This window comes from Alexandromys fortis, unplaced genomic scaffold, assembly GCF_014885135.2.
Source record: "Alexandromys fortis isolate MF-2015 unplaced genomic scaffold, M_Fortis_MF-2015_v1.1 scaffold_98, whole genome shotgun sequence".
In the NCBI taxonomy this organism is placed as follows: Eukaryota; Metazoa; Chordata; class Mammalia; order Rodentia; family Cricetidae; genus Alexandromys; species Alexandromys fortis.
Window position 1 is genome coordinate 6,818,175 of NW_026068002.1, and position 23,622 is coordinate 6,841,796.

General features: G+C 54.2%; 1 protein-coding gene across 9 annotated transcripts in view; it reads right to left on the reverse strand.

Annotated features, from left to right (window-relative positions):
• The window catches only part of Speg (striated muscle enriched protein kinase), a 49,815-nt gene extending 26,925 nt beyond the window's left edge, over positions 1 to 22,890 (reverse strand). For 3 of the 9 annotated variants that reach the window (XR_007595212.1, XM_050161020.1, XM_050161026.1), the window contains exons 1-10: positions 22,712 to 22,793; positions 20,833 to 21,747; positions 20,157 to 20,246; positions 19,738 to 20,074; positions 15,860 to 17,163; positions 13,925 to 14,068; positions 13,252 to 13,434; positions 3,492 to 3,661; positions 3,184 to 3,272; positions 2,185 to 2,360 (exon numbers count right to left, since the gene is read on the reverse strand). Coding sequence is in view for 8 of the 9 variants with exons in the window: in XM_050161020.1 (XP_050016977.1) it covers positions 2,185 to 2,360; positions 3,184 to 3,272; positions 3,492 to 3,661; positions 13,252 to 13,434; positions 13,925 to 14,068; positions 15,860 to 17,163; positions 19,738 to 20,074; positions 20,157 to 20,246; positions 20,833 to 21,052 (2,713 nt within the window). In the remaining variant the exon portion in view is untranslated. Of the gene's footprint in view, positions 1 to 126; positions 925 to 2,184; positions 2,361 to 3,183; positions 3,273 to 3,491; positions 3,662 to 4,493; positions 9,108 to 13,251; positions 13,435 to 13,924; positions 14,069 to 15,859; positions 17,164 to 19,737; positions 20,075 to 20,156; positions 20,247 to 20,832; positions 21,748 to 22,711 lie in introns of those variants that run through there. The other 6 variants (XM_050161024.1, XM_050161021.1, XM_050161027.1 and 3 more) reach the window with 6 other exon arrangements.
• Positions 22,891 to 23,622: the final 732 nt, after the last annotated feature.

Consider the following 23,622-nt stretch of genomic DNA (forward strand, 5'->3'; position numbering starts at 1 on the left):
ATGGGAACCTATGTTGGCCCCAAGGAGGGAGAAGTGATGAGAGGTGAAAGGGGTTGAGGGAGGGTATCCGAAAGGATGGTGGCAGCTGCAACGGCGGCGGAGGTAAAGAAAACACGGCACACTAGATGGGTACAAACTGGACTTTATTTGAGCTACGAAATAGTATTTCCAAGTCTCCACCCCACTATGCCCCTGCTCCTATGCTCAGCCTGGCTTTCTCTCTCATTCCCAGTTAGAGCATGTCAGACGTGTCTGTGAAAAGGGGTGGCCCTCTGGATCCTAAGCTTGCCAGCAGCCAGGGCTTAGCCACAGGCCTCTGGCTTTTGGTCTCTTGTGGAATAGAAAGTGTTGTGCCATTAAAAGTCTATTTCTGAAATCATCAGTGCCCTGCCTTTTCCCAGTAATCGTCTTAGCCACTGTACCTGCTCCTCTGCGCCCCTCCATCCCATGGATGCCATGTATTGTCATCTAGTTCCGTCTTATTCCACCTCAGCTCAGAGGCATTCTTCCCTGACTGTCACAGACACACAGACAGACAGACAGATAGACAGACAGTGGCCTGTAGCAGCACAGCACATGCACTCGCTTGACGCTCCCTATAGGGAGACTGGGGGAACTTGGCACCCCTCAAGGTTGTCCCTTCCCAGCACTCAGTCCTTCTGGGGGCCTCCTGGCCTGCACAGCCACATATCTACTTAGGGAGGGAGGATCCACGGGGGTCCATGGACTACCCCAGGGTGCTTCGTGGACTAGGGAGGGAGGGGGAGGCAGGGATAACAGGGAAAAGTCCGGGCCGGAGGGAGAGCCGGCTGGGTCTGTGGGCAGGAGGCAGTGAGACACAGCGAGGTCCGAGAGGTGCCTGAGACAGGGGCGCAGCTCGGAGGGTAGCGGGGGCAGCGCAGGTGGCCCCCTGAGCTCACTCGCCTGTGTACAGACAAAAACCTCAGTCAGCAAGCGGCAGGTTAGTGCAGCACACACACGCGCGCACACACACACACACACACACATGCACACAGGCGCGCAGACCTAGCTAGGGCCCCTCTGGATATGGAGCTGCCTCTAAAACTGACACTTTCAGCTTGCTATAGATCAGCACTAGGGTGGGAGGGCCAGTGGCTAGCCTGGTCCCTGGGGTTCCTCAGCAGACAGAGACCTTGAGCAACAAGGGGGGAGATGCTCATAGCCATTAGGAGCACCCCAAAGCCTGTGGACTGCTGGAAAGAAGCCCAAAGAGAAAGAAGCACAGAGACACAGGTTAACACAGAGAAGCGAAGTAGAGCTCAACCCCAGAGAAGGAAGAGGGCAGGGAATGGAACTGAAGAATTGCCAGAGAGGTGGCAACCACAGCAACAAGAGGAACCAGGGAGAGCAAGGCATGCGAGGCCTGGCAGAGGAACTAAAACTGTAGGTCTGGACTCCAGCAGGGCCTTAGGAGTGTCTTGGGAAGCACATAGAGCTGGCCTTTGCCAGGCTTGAAGGGGCTGTGCCCAGTGAGGGCAGGAAAGGACCATGGTGGAATAAGGGTCTGAGGAGATGTTCCTAACCCTGTGATATCACAGGGAGGGGATGTCCAACAGCCTCTGAAGGGCAGCATGGATAGATCCTATTATGCCAGCTGTCTAAAAACCCTGCCTTATGTCCCCAACTCTCATGGCCGAACCTTCTCTATACTTTGGGGCTCTGTAACCCTGGCACCCCTGATGTCCCTCCATCATGATGATCCCTTCGAACGGGTCCAGCCACCAGCCACTCCCCACTGCTACCCCAACCACAACAGTTTCTGCACAGCAATCACATGTATGTATATGGAGGGCAACCAGGGGACAAGAGAAGGGCGAGGGGGTCAGTGAAGAATGGGCCCGCACAGAGCAGGCAGCAAGAGCTTAGAAGTGTGGGAAGAGGATGGCTGGCTACAGGATGCAGGGCTGCTGGCTACCATGAGGAGTTGTCATGACGGAGCACAGGGAAGGCAAATTGGGTAGCCAGTTGGGTATGGAATCATTTCCCGTGTGATCTTGGGCAAAGTCACTTCCTTTCTCTGGGTTCAATTTAGTCAGCTACATTACAAGCAGCTGAACTAGGGGCCCCTTCAGTGTGACATCCTGGAACTGAGGTTGGCTGTGAGCTGTCAGGAGGGTAAGGGCTGGGATAGGCAGGGATTTCAGGAGTAGATGGGCCTCTCACCTCGGACCTCTAGGCGGGCCTCACACTGCCGAGCTCCGTACTCATTGACTGCCTTGCAAGTGTAGAAGCCAGCGTCACCCCGCTCAGCAGCCAGGATCCGCAAGCGGCAGAGACCACCCTCGGCCTCCTCTGCAAAGCGCCGCTGGTCTGGGCGCACAGGCTGGCGATTCCTTAGCCTATCAAAGAGAGAAAAGCACAGCCTTAGAACCTGAAACCCTTACCTGCATTCACAGTAACAGAAGGAGGGAGGTTCTAGGGCCTCCCCACTGGCTGAAGCCCTCTCCTCCTCACTGACTGATCAACACAGCCTTGGGATCCAAAGCTAGGTTTACCCCAGCTCCGCCTTCCTACCTTCTCCAAGTACTTTTAGACCCACTTGGGTCTCTCCCATCTTAGAACCTGCATCACCTCTAAATAGTTCTTAAATGTCCCCATATCTTACTTCCACTTATTTGTAACAGAAACATAGATTCCCACTCCCCAAAAGGGATACTAAAGAACTTACAACCTTAAAAAAATAGTAATAATCACATCGGAGACTTAAAAATGAAAACCATAACCCAAACCAGTGTTGGGGCGGGGACTAGGACATGCTAAGTAATGTTCCAAGCACCAAGGTAGGGCAGCTGAGAAACACATTTAACTCAGCAGTTCAGAAACAAATTTTGAGGACCAGGTCTACCACAGGCTGGGTACAGGTTGCTTGGCTTCAAAAATCACCCTGCCTCAGCTGATGGCATGGGGACAAACAGCCTTCCACACGGCAAAGAGGAGTCTTGGCCATTCATCCAAAGTGGGCAGACATGAAGCCACTCATTCATTGCTCCAATGCCTGCTCCATAGAGGAAGCCATGGGCAGGCGTGTGGAGTGGGTCCTGCTATATCTGAGATGAGGTCCAAGAGAAGCTCCTTAGTGCTCTGTCCCCTTGTACCAAAGCCAGCTCTAAGGTTTAGCCTGGAGGGCGGTTCTGGTGGTGGCATAAGTGGTTTGCTACTTACCAGGAGACCACAGGCTTGGGCTCCCCCTGCACTCGGATGCTCATAATGACATCTTGCCCTTCTCTAACTGATTGGTCCATGAGTGAGACCTGAAGGAGAATCCCAAAGCATCAGGGGTGATAGAGCATAGCATTGGCTACTGAGAGCTGGGGGACCTGGGACAGAGGTCTCTTCCACACCAGTCTGTAACTGTCTCTGGGTAACAAGGGTTAAAGGGGCAAGGTTCCATTAAGTGTGGCCTCAAGAATAAGGAGTGCACAAAGGAAGGGTGTCCACAGAAGGCTGGATACCAGCCTCAAGGGTCTGACCTTGAAGGTTGGGGGTGCCTTGGAGTCAGAAGAATCGCCATCCTGGCTAGGACTGAGCTTCATGGTAGGGGTTCGGGGCCAGGTCTCCTCAGGCTCTGGGAACTCTTCTGGGGGGCTCAGGTACTCTTCATCAGAGGTGATGGGGCTGCTGAAAGGGGATGTGGACCCACCTGGAGGAGAGATAGATGATATCAGGGAGAAAGGATGGAGAGAGATGGCTGGGCGTATTATAGAGAAACAAGGCAGCTCCTGCAGGCCCAGCCCTGACCTCACCTCCTATTGAGGCTCACTGGCTGTATGACCATGCCCAGATACATGCTCTCCCTGAGTCTGATTCCTCCGCTGTCGGCCCTGTCAACTCTGATGATGTTCTACAGAGAGTGGCCTGCAGCAAAGGGTTTGGCAGGTAGAAGGGCCACGACATGGCCTTGGGGGAGCCCCTGAATTATACTGAAGCAGCTAATTTATGTACTAGCATGAAGTGGGCCCTAAAACTACCATCCACAAGCTCCAAAGGGGTAGTAGATATCTCTAGGACCCCACAATGGCAGGACCAGGACACTAGTTTTTTAGGTGAGCTGGCGCAGAAAGAACACACACCTCAGACAAGCCCCATCCTGACCTCTGTCCAGGGCCAATGAGGTGGCAGTGTCCAGGCAGCCCTTCCCCCTCTCCCTTCTCAGCTTCCCCAGGGGCACCTGTTGGCCCCATAACTACAGCATGAACCCCAGATTCTCAGGGGAGAGGAAAGCATAGTTAGAATCATCCATAGGAAAGGGTGATTCAGCCTAGGAAAAGAGGAGGGGGACACCTGAATCTGCCTTGGGGGAGGGGTGTCCCCAGGGCCCTGGAGCTCTCCCCTCCAACTGGCCAGGGGCCCAGCCTCGCTGAGCTGGCGCTTATCCGACTGCCAAATACAGACACGAATCTGCCACAGCCCCCTGGCCCCTCCTCCTGTTTCTCCAACCCCAAGCCCCCAGCAGTACTGCACCCCAAACTCACCCTGAGACTTTGCACACGGACCCCGGCCTGTACCTTCCTTAAGCTTCTGCCCTGGCACCAGGCCCTCCTGCCCACGGCCCACTGGCCTTAGCTCCCCAGGGAGCAGGCGTTCAGCCTGCCCAGCCCCACTCACTCGCTGACCCAGTGGAGGCCCCGCACTGAGCCGGCCCTGGGGGAGGGGAAGAGAGCCTAGGAGGGGGAAGGAGGAGGTGGGGGTGGCCAGCGAGAGGCTGGGCAGCAGGCAGGCGCTAGTTGGGAAGGTGGTGCCTGCCGAGACCACAGGGAGCAGCCCCAGGAGCTGCGGCATAGGAACAGGGGGAGGGGCGGAGTCCAGCCCAGCTGAATTTAGCCACTGCTCATTCCAAGCAGCCAGCGTCTGCCTTTCTTCTCATTACAGCTTGGGACACTGACAAGAGCTGAGCACTTCCGTAGGGCTTGGACTCCAGGTGTGGGGACCCCAGCCCTCAGGGGGGGATAGAGGTAGGATGACCCCGCACTGCGGCATTTAGTAGCCTTGCCTGGGCCATAAGTGTTGACTGACCCACCATAAGAAGTGCCAAAAGTAAATGACTCTATGCTACCCCCTGCTTAGCCCAAACCAACAAGACTTGACATGAGACTGCATGACTAGAACTTAAACCCCACAGCCAGCTCTCTCAGACACAGAGAACCAAAGAACTGGCAGGGCATTGGCCTTCCTTCCCAGATTTGTCCCCTGTCAACCTAAGGAAACAGATCACGTGGCTGTTGCCTCCCAGGTCCTGCACTAGGCGAATCTGGGAGAGCAGGTGCTTCAGGACACAGTCCTGCATCCGCTCAACCATGGGCTCTACTGGGCCCTGCCGGTAACTTGCCTTTCACCCATCAGCCCACCAGGGTCCATAACAAGAAAAGTGAGGCCTGCTCCCCATCAACGGTCAGTCCTCGCCGCACCCATTTGCACCCCGCGAGTGGGGAAGGGGCTTGGAAAGAGCGGTACAGACAAGGTTGAGCTGTGGCTGCAAGTCCTTCTCCCTCATCCCCTCCCTCCAACCAGGGCCACATTCCCAAGCTATGACCTGTGTTCCCAGCACTACCAGTGAGGACGAGGGGTGGGGAACGAGAGGAGGGCCCATTTCAGCTTCAGGTTGGCCGTCTCAAGGTTGGGGAGGAGAGAGAAATCAGAACGGCATTTGCCACTGGAGGCGTGGCTCCCAGCTGACACTGAGATCATAGCCACAACCCCGGGAAGAAGGGGCTCCTCTCCTTCCACGGAGCTTAGATTCCTGGCACCAGGGTCACCTCCAGGCTGGACAGTGCTGAGGCAGCTCCAAGGTTGAGGAAAGGAGGGCGGGGCAAAGAGTTAAGTCTGATTGACAAAGGTCTGTGAGTGCCTCAGAGGCCCCTGGTGGCCACCGGGGGAATAGCACCTAGGTGTTATCCTGCCAATCAGCAGCAAGTCTAGGTCAAGTCTCTTGGTCAGGTTGCTAGCCAGGCTGGATGGAGAGAGGATCAGGTTCCAGAGGGGTAGAAAGAGTGTTTTCTGCGAAAAGGAATTGGTCTCTGCTACACCATATGCCCAAACTGTGTCACCGAGGAGGTTGACGGAGGATCCTAAGCTCCCATTTGCCACCTGAGCAAAATCACCTTTGAAGCCAGACCCTATCATTTCAGGCCCGATCCATTTACTTACAAACCCAGATTTTATCGCTGGGGATACACTTACACCAGCAAGGAAATAGGGAGCTGGTTCTCCCGACCCTTCCCATGAAAGGACCACGCCTTAGCCTTTGACCCAGATCTTCATGTGCTGACTGTTCACATAGCTGCCCTTTCTACAGTGCTTTCAGGTCAGCCCCAAAGCCCCCAAAGCAGGAGCTCCTTGGGCCAGTGCATGCAGCTGGTTCCAAGTGCACACATAGCTTCTGCTCCACCCAGTATCTGGCACACAAATGGCATCACCCAAGGCCCTTTACATCAGGACTGTCAGAGTGATGCTTAAACCACCCACATCAGCACCACTTGGGGCTGATTTTGAAATACAGATTCTTAAACCTTATCCAGCCTACAGAATTGATTTTCTGAAGAGAGAAGTCAAAAGCCGTCTTTCTTTTTCAAAAGCGCTCTAGGGATTCTTAGGCACATGAAAGACCTGGGCAAATCCTCATGATGGAACGGGGTGGGGGATGGGGACCCAAAGAGGTGGTTTTGCTGAGTCTTAGAACACTTGGCCATTCCACTTCAGAGCATAGCTGTAAACCCAGAAGTCTGGTTCGACAGCCCTTGTGTTTCCAATTGCACTAGCTAGCCTGGTCCTTAATCCACACCAGCGATTGTTAGTTTTCTTTTTCTTTCTTTCTTTACTTCCTTTCCTTCCTTCTTTCTTTTTTCTTTTTTGCTTTGTTTTGGTTTTTAGTTTTGGTTTTCAAGACAGGGCTTCTCTGTGTAACAGTCCTGACTGTCCTGGAACTCACTCTGAGCTTGAACTCAGAGATCTACCTGCCTCTGCCTCCTGAGGGCTAGGAATAAAGGCGTGCACCACCACTCCTGTCCATCTTGGCTGGTTTGTTTTCAAAGTTTGTTGGGCTTTGGAACCACCTGGAGAATTCTAGGAACTACAGCCCCCTGGGATCCTCCCCTGTGGTTTCTGATTTTTGGTCTGTCCTGGAGCCTGCAGTCTGTCTGGGTTATCTGTTTTGTAGTGTTGGGAATTGAATTTAGGGCCTTGTGTGTGCTATGCCAGCATTCCACTGAGCCCCTTTTCACTGCTTATTTTGAGACTAGGTCTCGTTGTGTCGCCCAGGGCGGCCTTGAACTCACTCTGTATCCCTAGCAGGTTATGATCTCAGCCTCCTCAGTAGCTAGGATTACAGGCTTGGGTTGGTAGGTAGGACAAGTCTGCATATCTAGCACATTCCCAAGGGATGCTGTTGTTTCCAAGGACTCAGAGGACCATGCCACTGTGGTCTCTGATGCCATCCCAACCTCCCATCTCAGACGGAGTCTTATTACTCGGTGTGTCCTCCCCAGTCTCCATAGGTTCTTTATCCAGGGCTTGAACTTCCTGGACAATGCTTATTTCTTCCCCCAGCCTTTCAATCCACATAGCCCCTAATCTGTCTAGCAGGGCCTCCAGGAGTGGCTGCAAAGACCAAGATGTGGAAAGATACAGTAGCTAGAAGACTTTGGTAAGGAAGACTGGCCAGAGTAGAACAGTGAGCAGGAATGGAAACAAAGGCAAGGGAGGACCCAATAAAGGCCATAGCTTTGGGAATGAGGGAAGAAGTGATATTTGCTTTAGAGAAATTAAAAAAAAAATAGCTAAAACCTACACAAGGTAGAAAGTGTAGGCTCAGAGGCCTGTCAATTGTCTGGGAACAGAGGTAGGTGGCAAAATAAGAAAGTGGGGGTGGAGGGAGAGATGGCTCATTGGTTAAGAGCACTGGCTGCTCTTCCAGAGAACCTGGGTTCAATTCCTAGCACCCACATGCAGCTCACAACTGTATAAACTCCAGTTCCAGGAGATCTGGCACCCATGACAAAACACCAATTCACATAAAAATAAAAATAAATAAACAAATAAATAAGAAGGACGGGGCCATGGGTGTGGTGGTGCACGCCTTCACTCCCAGCACTGGGGAGGCAGAGGCAGGTGGCTCTCCGGGCATTTGAGGCCAGTCTTGTCTACAGAGTGAATTTCAGGACAGCCAGAGTTGTTACACAGAGACGGGTGGAACAATTTTTTCAGTTGCATTTTTCTTTAGCTTGGAAAATGATCCAAAATTGGTGAATAAAATGAGAGATAAAAAATAGAAAAAGATCAAGTGAGAGAAAAAAGAAAAGGCAAGGAAGAAAGGGGCAACAGTGTGAGAGCAGGGATCTCTTGCTACCTCCCAGCACCCTAAGGGACCCGCAACCTCTTTGTCTAGGAAGTGGGGGCCTGCTCAAGGACTGGCCTTTGCCCTGAAGGTCAAAAGGAACTCCATAGAGTTTGCGGAGAAAGAAGGGTAGTTTGGGGATTAACCAGCTCTTCCATGCGGGCAGGGCTCGCCTCTACCCTCTGTATGTACTGCCTTGTGGGATTCTATCTAGGCACTTACTGAGAAGGCTGCCACAGTGATGGCCAGTGACCAAGTGAGGGGAAATGAGGGCTGGGCTTGCAGGTGAGACCGTTTCCCCAGAATTCCCTGGGGCGAGAAGAAACACTGCTGAGAGTGTTTCAGGTTTGGTTTAAAATGTATGAAACACTGGTGAGAATTTCACAGGGTTAGCCTGACTCAGCCAGGTGCGTGCTGAGTTTCTCACATATGACCGGGCTGGATGGGTCAGCTAAGCTGCTTGCATCCGCACTAAACTAGTCTCCATTCTCGGGACAGGTGGTGGGTGATAGATAAACCCCATTCTGAATAACAGCCTTGGGGAGTCAGACCACAGGTACCCACTGATGCTGACAGGCAGGGGCTGGGAGAGAGGCCTGAGTCTGGCACTCTGCTTTCTCCAGCGCTGTCCAGATCCCAGTGAAATGGATAACAGGACTGTGGCATTCAGCGAGCTCATCTATCAGCGGCCACTGTCATTGCTAGGGAAGAGCCTGACACTGTGCAGATGGTCACTTAGGCCCAGACCAGGGAAAGAGGGTAGAGGTTAGTGGCACAGTTTTCTCCTGTTCCTTTTGTATTCATGATGTATTCATATTTACTATAGCCTCTTTTTTTTTAATATTTATTTATTTATTTATTTATTATGTATACAACATTCTGTCTGTGTATATGCCTGCTAGCCAGAGGAGGGCACCAGACCCCATTACAGATGGTTGTGAGCCACCATGTGGTTGCTGGGAATTGAACTCAGGACCTTTGGAAGATCAGGCAATGCTCTTAACCTCTGAGCCATCTCTCCAGCCCCCGCCTCTTTTTTTTTTTTAACATGTTAGTGGTGATCTCAAATATAAGACTAAGATAAGTCACAGTGATGGCTGTCTCCTGGTCCAAATATTGGAGGCCAATTTTCTGTCCCCGCAGAACCTCACCAGTCTTACTGAGTACATAGCTCATCCATTAAGATCATCCTTACAAGACACTTACAACAACAACAAAACCAGAAATGAGGCCAGCTAAGGCAAAAAGTGAAGAGGCCGGGGCCGGAGAGATGGCTCAGCGGTTAAGAGTATTGCCCTCTCTTCCAAAGGTCCTGAGTTCAATTCCCAGCAACCACATGGTGGCTCACAACCATCTGTAATGAGGTCTGGTGCCCTCTCCTGGCCTGCAGGCATACACACAGACAGAACATTGTATACATAATAAATAAATAAATAAAAATTAAAAAAAAAAAAAGAGTGAAGAGGCCAAGGTCTTGGCTGGGAAATGCTAGACCTTGGGTTCAAATACATGAGAGGTGCAGGCAGTAGAATGGAGGATGGAGCACTCCGAGCCTCCTTCCTCCTGGCCAGCCCTAGAGGGCCTCCTGTCAGCCTTCATAGCAGAAAGGACCCAAGAGCACCAGGAATCAACAGGACCAGAGCCACAAATCTGACTACCATAGAGACCTGGGCAATACCTCCCTCCAAGCTCAGGGAATACCTTAGCTGCAATCTCCTCAGAGTAGCAGAAAAGAAGACCATACAGTGCAATGGTTAGGGATATTCAGCCACCAGTTGCCCTGGCTTAGCATCCTAACTCCAGAGGCAGAAGCAGTGGCTAAGACTATTAACATGCATAACAAGTAAGATGACATTATACAAAAACTGTTCCTAACTGCACTAGCCACACCTCAAGAGCTGGATGCCATGTGAGATTAGTATATTATACCACACTGCACAGTTCAGACCCAGTTCACTTCCCTTGCTTTGCAAGGTTCGGGGGTCAGCACTTTGCTGGAGCACCTTGCTAACCCCTAGCCTCAGTTACCTCATCAGTGATATGGGCACAACAACCAAACCTACTTCACAGAGCTGGGCTAAATGTGACTATGTAATCTTCAGTGAGCCCAGTACCTAGGAAGCACTCAGCAAATACCAGAGTGTGGTTGTTTTTACACAAGACACACACTAATTTGTTACTCAGATAAGTAATTTCCATTACTATATCACATACTATTAATAAAATTCCTAGGCAGATTCCCAGACTGCTGGCCTGGTTCAACCTCTATATAATCATACTGATTTGTTTTTTTTTTCATCTGTAAGATGGGAATAACACACACATGCACACACATTTCCATCTATACATACACACACCTCCATCTATACAAACACACACACACACACGTACAGGATGCAATATAGCCTGAGGAAAGACACATGAAAAGATTTGCAAAAAGTACATGACACTCTGCAGATAGAAGCAACTATTCAGAGGCAGGGCACCTGGCACCAGGGGGTCCTCAAAAGAGTCTTGTGTGACAGATGTGACAGCTATCAGAAGTTTCACTTCAGTTAGGCATTCTCACACTCCAGAGACTTTCTCATCTATACTCAGTTTGGGAGTTATTTACTGGGTGAGAGGGACTCAGGGCTCAGACAAGACAGCCCTCACAGTAGTCCCTGTTCCCTGGGCCATGGTTATATTTTAGAGTTGCCTAGATTCTAGTTACTATGGTTCCCAACCAAGAATTGACATCTGTGGGTCTTAAAAGCAGGCCCTGATGGGGTGGGCACCCCTGGAGTGCACTGGGCATCCAGCCTGGTTTCCATGGCACTGAGTGTAAGGGTGGGGAGGTAGTAAGAAAGGGCAGCGGCTCAACACAAGTCTCTTTCCGTAAGACAGTGCCACTTCCCTCCACATACTCCCAGTACCCCACAGCCAGACACTCTCCCAGCCCCCTTCTTCAGTACCTACAGATGCCTGGTCTGAGACCCCTTCTATTCCCAAATGTCTTTGCCACTGCTGGTTCTGCCTGCTCCAGCTACTCTCTGGGCCCCCTGGCCTCCATCCAGCCACTCTAGACCAAACAGTGCCTTGTAGGGTAAGAAAGTCAGCTTGGTCCATAATCAGTGCTGAGGTTGGACCTGCATGCCAGCCTCTTGGGCCCTGGAGCCAGTCTGACTTAGGGGGGCTGCTGCAATGCTTGGTGTAACCTGATGACATAACTTAGGATGACATAAGTTTTCTGGGTCCTCGGGATGAAGCAAGCATAGAGATGTGCCAAGCTGAGGGCCCCCTAGGGGCTGGAAATAGGGAGGGGCTAAATGATAGTGACTTTGGAAAAGCAGGAGTGGAGTCCCCAAGGCACAGACAGCATAAAGAAAGGGGCAGGGAAGGACAAGGCACTTTCCAGATCCTCACGGAAAGCTGGGCTGATGTGCACAACATCACCCTCAGACGCTAACAACTAACATTTGTCTACAGCTTTACAGTTCATAAAGCTCATTCGCACACTGGCTTCCATCCGTGAGGATGGTATAATTATCTCTGGTTTACAAATGAGGGAACTGAAGCTCAGGAGACTCAACGTGGCAAACACAGAACTCCCAGTCAAGTGCTGACAGCTGCCGTGCCCCAAGCTGCTTTCCCAACCTTAAAAGGCTCCCGGATGGCCACCAGCCAGTACTGGGGCATCTCACACCACACCTCTTGCCAGCTCTCAGTCCAAGCCAGGTATTGACTGGAGCTCTGGAGCTAGGCCTGGGCTCCTAGGAGAGCTGGGAGCTGAGTCAGAAGCCAGATCCCAGAGGTGATGGAAGGGTGGAGGCATGAAGTGGAGGGGTGGGCATGATTCAGCATAGTGGGAGGTGAGGAGAAAGGAGAAAGCCTTGAACGGCTCCAGGGAGGCATGTGGAATGGAGGAAGAAGACCACAAGACGGACATGCCACCAAAGGAACTAACACGGCCCAAATGCCGATACCGGAGCCCACCAAGAACTCCTGAATTGGGAATGCATTGAGGGTTGAAGCTAAAACAATGCATGCATGGTTTCTGAGCTTGTACCTGCAACACTGAATGGAAGAAAGGCACAAGACACGGTGTGCCGGCTCCCATCCTCCTCCGGGACCCTGAAGTCTCAATGCAAGCATTCCAGAACACTGGTCTCTGAGCTCTGGCCTCCTAACTAGTTTGGATACTCATTGGTAACACTGTGGGTTTCACCAGTACCATTTCCTGGTTAACACCCTCTTCATCCTCTCCTCCTGCCCACCATCAGCACACTGTTAGACCCAACCACCTAATGAGTAGCACTTCCATGCACATAGACACTGATCTAGTCTTGCCTGAACCAGAAAGCTACCCGGTTGAAACCCAAAGGAAGTAGCCTGACACCAAGTAAAAATAGACCAGGCAGGCTCAGAATGGCCATCTCTGAATGGTACTCAGCTGCAGCCTCTGTAGGGCCTGGGATCCAACAGGAATGGAAACAGCCCTTGGGCCCTTGTTTCTTACTTTCTGCTTTCTTCTCGTCCTGGAAAGAAATAACCTCAGAAGCATTTGGTGCCTTTTAAATCCTTTGAACTAAGACATTATTTTTCTTAGAGACTCAAAGACTATTGGCCTTTCCACAGACCCCATTCAGAGAATCGTTTTGGAAAGATAACATTTAAAGGACGTTCAAGGATGAATTTCACCAACTTCATGGACTTTTCTGGATGAGAGTGTCCTTGTCATGAGACTAGGAGCACTTCTGCTGCCTCCTCCAGAGAGTCAGACCCATCGTAAGGAAGGATTGCACACACTGGGAAGCCAAGTGCTTAGGCACAAGTGCAGAGACTCTGACCCCACATCCTCACGTTCCCCAGGAGGTGCCACAGCTCACCCCAACCAGAACCCAATCTGGAAGACTCCCTACCAGGTCTTACGGCCAGTGTGGAAGCACAGCTAGCCTGGCCCAGTTCGTTGGTGGCAGTGGCTGTGTAGCTCCCAGCATCAGCAGCCCGGGCCTCCCTAAGCAGCAGTGTGTGCCTCTCGCCTTCGGATCGGATGAGAAGGCGACCCTCACTGTGCAGTGTTGACCCATCCTTTTTCCAGGACACTGTGGGGGAAGAGGAAGAACCAGCTCATCATGGCCACAAAGGGTTCGCTGGGGAATTCCATTCCTACCCACCACCCTACCACCCGACATGTTTTCCAATGCCAATATATATTTTTTAACTTTTAAAATGAGATAAGATGCCATGCAGTCCAGGTTTGCTATGTAGCTGGGATTATGGATGCTCCCCCACCCTTTGCAGGGCTCTAGGTCAAACTTAGAATCTTGCGTGTGCTTGGCAAGCACTCTACCAACTAGGGTACCTCCAGCTTTCCTCCCTCAGGAGAATTCTGAGGAATCTGCCCTCACTCCAGAGGCTCAGGCTGCCTACCCCTACAACCTTGCCGAATACAGCAGAGTCCAGGCAGCCCCGTGAACTGACAGTTTTCCTCTTCCCCTCCCTGACATAAGAGGATTCCGGGAAACCTACCCTGCTCCCATACCACAGGTTCCCCACCACACCTGCCAGCCTCCAGCCCTCCCCGCAGCTCACCTTGGGGTGGGGGGTTGGCGGTGATGATACACTTAAGTAACACATCAGCTCCCGGCGCCACCACCATGTTCTGCAGGGGTATCTCAAACACTGGTGCCTCCAGAGGCTCTTCTCCAGCAGACACATAGGAGTCGTCTGAGGACTCTGCCGGACACAGGAGCGGGGGTAGAGAGAGGAAGGGGACGTCAGCCTTGTGGGGCATCAGGGGACATTTGTGGGGAGATGGGATGTTGGTGGTACAGAATCCTAGAAAACCAAAACTCAGCATGAGGAGTTTCTGGAAGGCAGCCTCTGAAGATAGCAAAGGCCTCTGTCTTGAGTGCCCTAAGACAAAGGAAGAGGGAAGCCAGAGCAAAGGTTCTTCATCAGTACAGGGCAACGGAGAGTCTACTTCATTCACAATTGGTGCTGGCTTCTGGAGGGCAGTGGGATACACCAGGGGTGTCTTCACACGAACTGGCCATTATGTCAGGCCTGGCACTCTGAGGACCACAGACCGTCTAAGCAGCAACGGACAGAGAATAAGCTACCAGTCCCCTATGACCTAAGCAGCAATACTAGGTTCACAGGGAAATGAGGGGTGAGGTGAGGGGGATAGTCAAATGTGTATAAGGCCACAGATTCCGAAGAGGCAGTGGTAGTCAGAGGGCCTACGAAGATCAGTTTTGATTAGGTCCCTTCAGCAAACAGCAACACTATACTTAACTGCCTGCTACACACCAAGCGCCAGGAATACAACAGGAAAGAAGATATGGTACAAGCTTTTGGATACTATACTCACAGATAAAAATCGCTGTTGTGGTTCTCCCTAGGTATCTTCCGAACGTATGCTGGAGGTTGAACTCAGGGCCTTTAGCACACTGGGTAAACACTTTTCCTCTAACCCCTCCCCTGGGGCTTTTTACCTCTACCATTTTATCAGCTAGATAAGAGACTACATAGGTAGCAGAAAGGGCAGTGGGGATCCCAGGTTGGTTGTCTTTTTAGCTGTATCACCTTCAGCAAATGAGAGCATCTCTCTGAGCCTCAGCTACGGTATGGGGAAGATAAAGGCATGACATCCAGCGCCTTGTGCAACTGGCACAGAGGCGGAAATGAAGTAACGTCGCTATGGGCCTACTTGACACATCTGGGACACTGTGGTGGAAACAGTAATGGAGGTAAGGAGGATGAATGGAAGCCTACACGTGTCTAAAGATTTTGAGGGGCCGATCTGGAAATGAAAAATAATTTTGATAGAGAATATTACAAGGCTGTAAGTGCAATAAATAATACGGGTACTGGCAGACCCTGGGATACACTGGGGGAAAGCATCAGGGCGTGGGGGAAGGTGAAGGGTGTTTTCCTCTGCTTCTCCAGGTACAGGCCCTGGGTTGCTGTTAGACATATTCAGGGTTAGGGACAGTAGCATTCTGTTGGTGATGCTGCGCATGATCCATAGGGATCAGTGAGGTAGGATGCAAGGATGAGTCAAAGGAAGCTAGAAGGTGAGTGTGGATCTGACCTTTGTGGCCCCAGCGGGATAGGGACTAATGCTGGAATGGGTAGTGGGGGGTGCGGTTCGAGAGAGCAAAGGGTTAGGGATGCTTCGGTTTTTCAGTAACTTTAGGCTATCTCTTCCCACAAAGGGGGGGGGTCATGAAAACTCCTTAGGTTCCAGCCAGCGCCTCTTCCAGTTGCTGGTCCTTGGCCTCACTGCCTTGCAGTTCACTGGACCTTAAAGGACATACAGCAGACACCCGGGCTTCGCTCACATCTCTGCTCTACTGAGCACACTCATTTCCTTCTTAGCAGTAGCAGATTCTAACATGGCACCTTTATCCCAGCCCCTGTGTCAATAATAAAAGCAGCAAACAAAACTTGCTTGGCCAAGCAGTCTTGCTGTTCCCTTAGCCTGCTCACCCTTGCTGTTCTCTGCCCTCTCTGTGCTCTTACCGAGCTCAGGGGACGTGGGCCGAGCACGGCGACCTTTGCCTTGGCTGCGGGTTCCTCTGCGGTCCCAGGGTCCCCAGGGACCATCCTCCTCAGGTCCTCTGCGAAGCCTCTTCTCAGCCTCAGGCCCGGCCCTGTTCTTCTCCAAGGTTTGGGGCAGAACAGCGCCCTCCACACCCGGAGTGGCCCAGGGCAGAAAGCGCACCGCTTGGGCAGGGGGTTCCCGTTTTCGACCAGAGGGCGCTTTTGTCCTGCTTTCTGGGGGATCAGCAGTGCCCGGCGGCACAGGGCTCCTGCACTCCTGGATGGCTCTGCTCCTGGTTAGGGGAAACTGGTCCCGACGCTTAATCTCCTGCTGCGGGCCTTCCCCTAGTTCAGTCCTGCCCACTGGTCCTCGGATGCGGGGCCTCCCAGGCTCATCCCCAGATTTGCCCGCGCTGCTGGGAGGAGGCGGCTGGGTGGCGGCCGGGCTCACCGCCCGTGAAGTCTTGGGTGTAGAGGGCCGGGAGAAGAGTGGGGGCTCGCCGGGCTCTCGGGGAGATGGGGCGCGCTGCAGCGTGGCACGCAGGGACTCGTGCGAACGCACCAGTTCCTCCCGCGACGTAGATCTGCGGATACGACCCAGCTCCTGGGCAAAGCGGAACTCGAGGTCCGAGGCTGCGTTGCGCTGTCGCGTGCGCTCATCCAGCGAGGCCGCCTTCTGCTGAAACAGGCGACGCCGCTCTGCCACACTGCCCCGGGGTGACCGCAGCTCCTCCTGCGAGGTATCTGGTGTGCCCCACGCAGCGCCGCCCTCGGACTTAGGCTGCTCTAACGAGCGGGCCTTGCGTAGGGGCACCCAGGGCCGCAGGGGCGCTGGTGGCGAATCGCTGCGCTCCAGGCTGCGTCGCCGCTCCTCAAAGAATTGCAACTTATCCAGGATGCGGGAGCTGGCGCGCACCAGCCGGGGTGAGCGGCCCAATGCTGACAGGCGACCCGAGGCCTCGCTCAGTGGCGTCTGGGGCCGGGACTCCACAGTGCCCGCCAGCGACGGCCCTGATGACTTAGGCTTTTTCCCTCGCTTCTCTTCGGAGATGGTGTCCTCAGGCAGCGAGGGCTCCTGAGAACGCCGATGGGGCGAAGTGGGAGTAGCTGGGGGCTGGGCACTAGATCCTGGCAGAGCCCTCTTACCCACCCGAGGTGATGGTGGGGGAAGCAGCGCGGACTTGGAGGGAGGTGGAAGGGCAGGGCGTGGACGAAGGGCATCACTGGCTGGCTGAGGCTGAAGGTCAGGCTCCTCTCTGCGCAATCCACTCTGAGGAATACTGCTGCAGAACCAAGGCCGAGAGGGGTGGAGGACTCAGGGGGCCTTTCCTCCAAGACCCCTGGCTTGTAAGAGGGATTGGGCAGTGGGGCATGCTGGGCAGGCTTGGGGTGACATGGGCCAGATTTTTCCTGCCCTACCCCCACCCCCACGAGGGCACAGCCAGAGCAGGTGCTGGGGAGAGGCCAGCGGCTCATGCACCAGACCCAGATATTAGCTGGGTCCAGATACAGACTCAGCCTCAGGGGTTCTGGCCAGCCCCTCCCCCCAGCCCTGAAAGCTGGGACACAGCAAGAACTGAGCGTGAGGGAGAGGAAAAGAAGGAAGCTGAGGACTCAAAGATGAGATGGTGAAAGAAAACACGAAGGGTAGATGGGGAGGGGCTCCTCTCAGGAATGCGCCCCCTACTCATTCCTGCCCCAGGCTGGTCCCCACAGCAGCCCTGCCCAGTCTGGACGGGATACTTGTCCTTCACAGAAAAGCAACTGCTTTGAGAGGGCAGAGTCCTATCCCAGAGCCATGCCTCTTGATCAATCTCCCCCAGTGCAGTCCCTGTTTACCCCGCCTGGGGAAAAAAATCTGCGTTCTTGGAAACCTGTCTGAGAAGGACAGAAGTTCTCCTTCAAGGGGGCACCCCGAGAACTAGTCCCGCGCAGAAATAACTACCAACTGGGGCAGAACAAAGATCATGGGAGCATGGGGAGTGAAGAAGCCTGTGCACTCAAAGTGCCTCCTGGTCAAACAGAGTTTTGGGGCCCAGGAGCTAGAGCTCAGTTCCCCCCATCCGTATGGGGAAAGGGCATGTTACACACGAAGACCGGCTCTTACCGTACCTGACGGATCAGAGCTGAAAACCCACGAGCAAGCTCATGGGATACTTAGTGTGAGTCAGGCATGAATTAAGGCTCCACCTGCACTGAGTTATTTAAATCCTTACAAAAGTCCCTCGATGGACGAACTGATATTGTCCCTATTTACAGATAAAGAAACTGAGGTTGAGTCAAGGAGGGCCAGTGCCCTCCTAAGGTGGCAGTCCAAGAAGTGGTATCGGGGATGAAATACAGATAGCCTGATCCCTAAGCCTCCGCTCCCTCCCAGCTGTCTGGGTATCTGAGAACACGGCAGGAGAAGAAACAGTATACCCAGGAGCATAAGTTCTATGCACGCTTCGATGTAAGGATATTTTAGACTACCTGAGTCACCGCCCACGCTGTAGCCCCGCCCCTGCCTGGAAGAGGGGGAAGGGCTAAAGGAGAAAAGCCTCAGATGCTTGCCAGGAGACCGGCTACTGTGAGGGAGGGGCAGCAGAGTCCTTAAGGACAGGTTTCTGGGAACTGGGCGAAGCCAGAAGAGAAATTAGGGACAGCAGAGGAGACCTCTTGCCGGCAGCTCGGGCAGCTCTCAGCTCCAGGCCAGACTCTGTACCATAGATATCACTAAGGAAATGGGTTCCTCTGATGTTGCCATAGCAACTCCAGGCTCAAGCTGGGGCCTGGGAAAGAAAGGCAGGGAAGGAGTGCCTGATAACACCAATAAGATAAGCCAAAGGAGCACCCTAGGCGCCTGCCATGGACCTAGGCCTCTCCCCTGCCCATCACTAGCCAGTCTAGCCACCCTCTTAAAAATCACACCAGAGCCCTTGTTACCCTGCCCTGCATGTCTACCCAGCACCCACACCCATCACAAACCAAGCCCCTCTTCGGATACCCAGATACCCTCCATCACATCTCTCGTCAGCCACTCCCCTCTTCCGCTATACACCCCCTCCTGTTTCTGCCATCCCTTAAATCTCCAAAAATGGCTTGAGGACCTCACCCCAGCACCTCCATTTGTCATCACCCCCTACCAGGTCAGCCATGGGCCCATCCTCAGGTGCTATCCATGAGATCATCCCATGCCCCCCTGCCACTATTCCTCCAACCCTCCACCTCCACCACAGCTCCCCATCCCCACCCCCTCCTCCTCTCTCAGCCGCTGCCTCCCCACAGCCCACATCCTCCCGGGGTCTGCAGGCCCCTTTCCCCAGGTGCCCCTGACCACCTCTCTGGCTTCTCTCTCCTGGGTGCTGTCTCGCTCCCCTGCTCTCTCCTGCTCTCCCGGGAGCTGCCGTGCAGAAAGGTTCTGTTCCTCCCAGAGAAAGGCCCACATGGGAACAGGAATGTGCAGAGAGATGAAAAGGCGGCAGCTGCTGAGACAGCAGGCACGGAGGGGGCCCTCGTGTGGGGGGGAATCCTGGGACAACTGGAGCCTACATGGGCGAGGCGGGAGAGGGGCCCTGACAAACTGAAGCTCTTAGAAGAGAAGAGGAAGGGACAGAGGGGTCCTCAAGACCATGAAGATGGCACTGTGAGCCTGCACAGGTGGGAGCAGGAGGCCGTGGGTGGCGATGGCAAAGGAGGGCGTGGTGTGGAAAGAGAGTGTAGCCAGTGCCAGGAGTGGAAGCCGAGGGGAATGGGGTGCACGGAGATGGGTGAGGCGGAGGAGGCTGGATGGAGGCTTATGGAGCAGTGATGGGGCAGCGCACAGGGGCAGCATGGTGAGATGAGACAGTGTGGGCCCGGGTGAGGCCATTACTTACACGTGGATCGAGAGCGCCCGTCCTCTGTACAGACTGAATGCGCTGCCATACAGGTCACTGGCCACCGAAAGGCTATCCTCTGACCCCCAGCTTGCGCCCACCAGATTAGCTCGCGATGCCCGCACCAGCGGCTCCACCCCCAGGTGCCGTGGCCCGGCCCCGGTTGTCTGTGCTTGCCTTGGGCTGCTTGGGAGGGGGCGGGTGCCACCCCCGCTGCCCACTTCCTGCTCCAGGACCGTCTGCCCGCTGCCCCACCAGCTCACTTGCTCCTCTGAGGTGCCTGTCACGGAGGTCGGGGGTGTGTCCAGGGAGGTGCCCACCAAGGTATCAGAGCCCCCTAAAGAAAGGAGCACAGTGAGACAGAGGCACCCTTTGTAGGAAGCCAGTCTGTTTGCTCTTGGAGCACCCAGAAAGCTCACCCGTGGGGGTGCTGAAGGCCCTGTCATCCCGAAGCTCCAGGCGCTGGGTCCCCTGCACATCGCTGATGTCATCCTCAGCAGTCTCCGAGTCTGGAGAAGAAGGGGTCTGTGTGGGCAAGGACCTCCTTCCTATGCCTCCAACTCTTCCCTAGTCGCCTCCTGCTTCCCCCACAGCAAGTTCCATCTTAATCGCAGGGAGAGCTTCCAGGACCCGATCTACTCTCTTTTGCTCCTGACTGTCCCTGGTCCAGCCTGGGATGCTTAAGGTAGCCCCTCCCATGCTGGTGTCCAGGCTCCATCTGAACCACTCACCCTTGGATAATCACCCTTACTTCCATGGACCCCTCCACATAAGCCACCCCCACCCACTTAAAGGCTTACCAGGGCCTCTGCCACCCTCTCCATGTCCATAACACCTTAAGGTCTTGAATAGCGGCATCCCACATAACAAGGCCCTAAGTTCCAGGGTTCAAAAGTCTAGGTTCCGGTACCCCAGGAACAAAGAGGAGTCACCTCAGAGTTGTACTGTCAAGGCACGCAACCAACAGCAGGACCAGGCTGTCCTGAACCCCAAACCAAACAGAAGGCATCAGGGTGTAACTGAGGCAGGGTGAGGAGAAGCCCAGACTGGGTAGGGAAAGGGAGTGAGGGGCTAGGGCAGGAGTCAGCTTCCTACCGTAACTTTGCTTTCTGCAGGAGCGGAAAACTTCGCTTCCATAGGAGCAGCAGGAGAGAGATGTGGACAGACAGTTATCAGAGTGTTTGTGGGATGGGGCATGGAAGGCAGGCAGAACATAGGGAGTATAAGGGCCCCTGGTGCCCAGGGATACCAGAGATGTTCTGTAGGATGGGGAGGGGAGGGAGACCCCCAGAATGTACCAACACTGGGGAGCCATATGTTTAGATGGTCATCTCAAATGCCCAGTGATTCTGGTACCCTCAGCACTTACTGGTTCTCTCTCTCTCTCTCTCTCTCTCTCTCTCTCTCTCTCTCTCTCTCACACACACACACACACATTTGTGCACAGCCACAGTCTCAGGTCTATCAAGCCCATCTTCTATTACAGTGTTTACACTGTACTTTGGCTCTTCCCTATGAATGCATTCCCATCTGTCTTCACTGTGTTGAGGCAATTATCCTCCTCAGGAACTTCTCTACTACTGAATGGTCCTCAAAAAAATGCTATGGCTAAGTTAGGAGCAAAGATCCCAGAGCCTATCATATTCCGTGCCTCAGTTTCCCCTTGGGTACCATAACAAACAGGGGCCATGTAGTCGTTGCCAGGACATGGCAATGTAATGCCTCTTACTTGGTCCCACAGATGGACAACAAGAGAGCCAAGGCCCATGGTGAGTGTGCTAGGGAGCCCCTTCCCAAATACTATGGCCTTCCTCAGCTGCAGAGAATAGTGGTCTTTCTTGGGGATGGATAGATGGGGAGGGGGTTCCACATCTCATGGGCTATCTTCAGGGCTGTGGTGTCTCATGAAGGGGCATGGACCAAGAGGAGAAGTGGGCATGGGCTACAGCAACCCGAAGTCCACGCACCATGGGTAAGTCGGCCAAAGGCCCGGCGGGAATGGCCGGTTTTCTGAAAGAGAAAAGCCAGAAGGAGCAGTTGAGGGGGAGGCTTGTTCCTGAGTCCGTACATCTCTCGTCCCAATCTACTATTATCAAACAAGAACTCATACTAGGGACCAGGGCAAAGAGACCAGAGCCTTTAGGTTGCTCTAGTCATAATGGCTCAGTTCTCCTTCCTCTAGGCTATCCAGCTCGGCTTTGGGGAGGAGCCAGGGAAGAAAGGCTAGGGACCAGCAGGGTTGTGGAGCAAACCCAAGTACTTCCTAAGGGCTAGAGCCTGTGAGCCTGGGGTCAAAGCGGCACGGCCTGTGACACAGGGGAGAAGAGGAAATCCGCCCTACTGAGGGGAAAGGGAGGGGGCGCTAGAACGAATAGAGGTGGAGGGCCGAGGACACAGATTCCTGCTGCAAGGAAGGGCAGATACCTGGGATAGGTGTCAAGCAGGCAGAGTAAGGGGCTGGCAAAGGATAAGATCTCTCAAAGGCCAGCACCTCGCTAATGCAGGAAGGAGGCCCCAGTACACAGAGGACAGGACAGAGCTTGGGGAAATTTATTGAGCTCAGCGCGGATCCATTAGTTTTGCTTTCAGGATCTCCGGAATACCAAAGGCTGCGGAGTAGGGGGCCCAGGAAAAGCCGGGCGGGGACTGAGGCCAGGGCTGGATGTGGTGAGATAGCAAAGAAGCCAGTGCGTGCTGCGTGCTGAGACTGTAACCAGGGCCTCCAGGGGTCGAGGGGCTTGGGGTAATGGGGGCTTCTGCCCTTCAGCACGGGGAGGGGCCTGAGCTCTCCAGTCGCTGGCCAGCATCCCCCCCCCCCCCCAGTGCCCGGCCCGTCGCCCTCCGCAGGGCTGGGGTGGGGCCAGCGCCACTCCAGCGCCCCCTCCCCTGGGCCCAGCCGCGGTGACCCGCCCTCCCTCGGGGCGCTCAGCCCTTCCTACCCCCTCCCGGCGCCGCCCGCCCCCGGAGCCCTCACCTGGAAACGCTTCTTCACCCACAGCTTCTTCATGGCGGGGGAGGGGGCCGGGCCGGCGGCCGGGCGAGGAGGGGACAGGCGGGGGCGGGGCGGAGTCGGAGGCGGGGCCGGGGGCGAGCTGGGGAGCGGGCCGGAGCCGGCGCGGGTGGCGGAAGGAGCCGCCGGGCCTCGGAAGCTGGGGTGGGGGTAAGAGGAAGGCGGCTGCGCCCAGAGCCCGCCCCTCCTCCGCCAGCCTGAGCCCTACCTGGCGACCCTTCCTTTTCCAGCCCTTCTACCCACCCTGGGGCAGCACTTGCCTGCTTTCTAGCTTTCCCACGGAACACCTCCCAACTCTGACAGCCTGTACCCCCACCCCACATCTGCCTTTCGAGCCCTAGGCACATGGGGAAACTGAGGCACAGAAAGGAGTGCAGTAGCCTCTAGTTCAGGCCACTTTCGTCGGCAGCAAGAGGCGGCCTCCTCGCCGCATCCCCTTTCCTCCAGCAGGCAGGCTGTGGAAGGTCAGCAGCATCTTCGCTAGCGTACTCCGCAAACATGCGCACAGGCACACTGTCAGACAGCACCAACATCTCACCTCAGAGCACAACGCCGGGTGGGGGCGCCTTGGTTATTATGCTCAGCACAAAGGTCCTTGGGTTGGGGACACGTGCTGACTTGGACCCAGGCTCCTCAGGACAGTAAAGAAAAGAGGGGGGGTTCTCTCTTTGACTTGAATTTCTGAATGCTTCTTGTACTGTCCCCTCCCACCCATCCATCTCCACAACACACACACATGCACACACACACACACACACACACACACACACACGGCACGAGCTAAGGTGCTAATAATCAAAGTCAACTCGTATTCCCACAATTGAGTTACTCACAAGATTTTGGTGTGTTCCCTCCACTGCCCACCCCCCTTATTC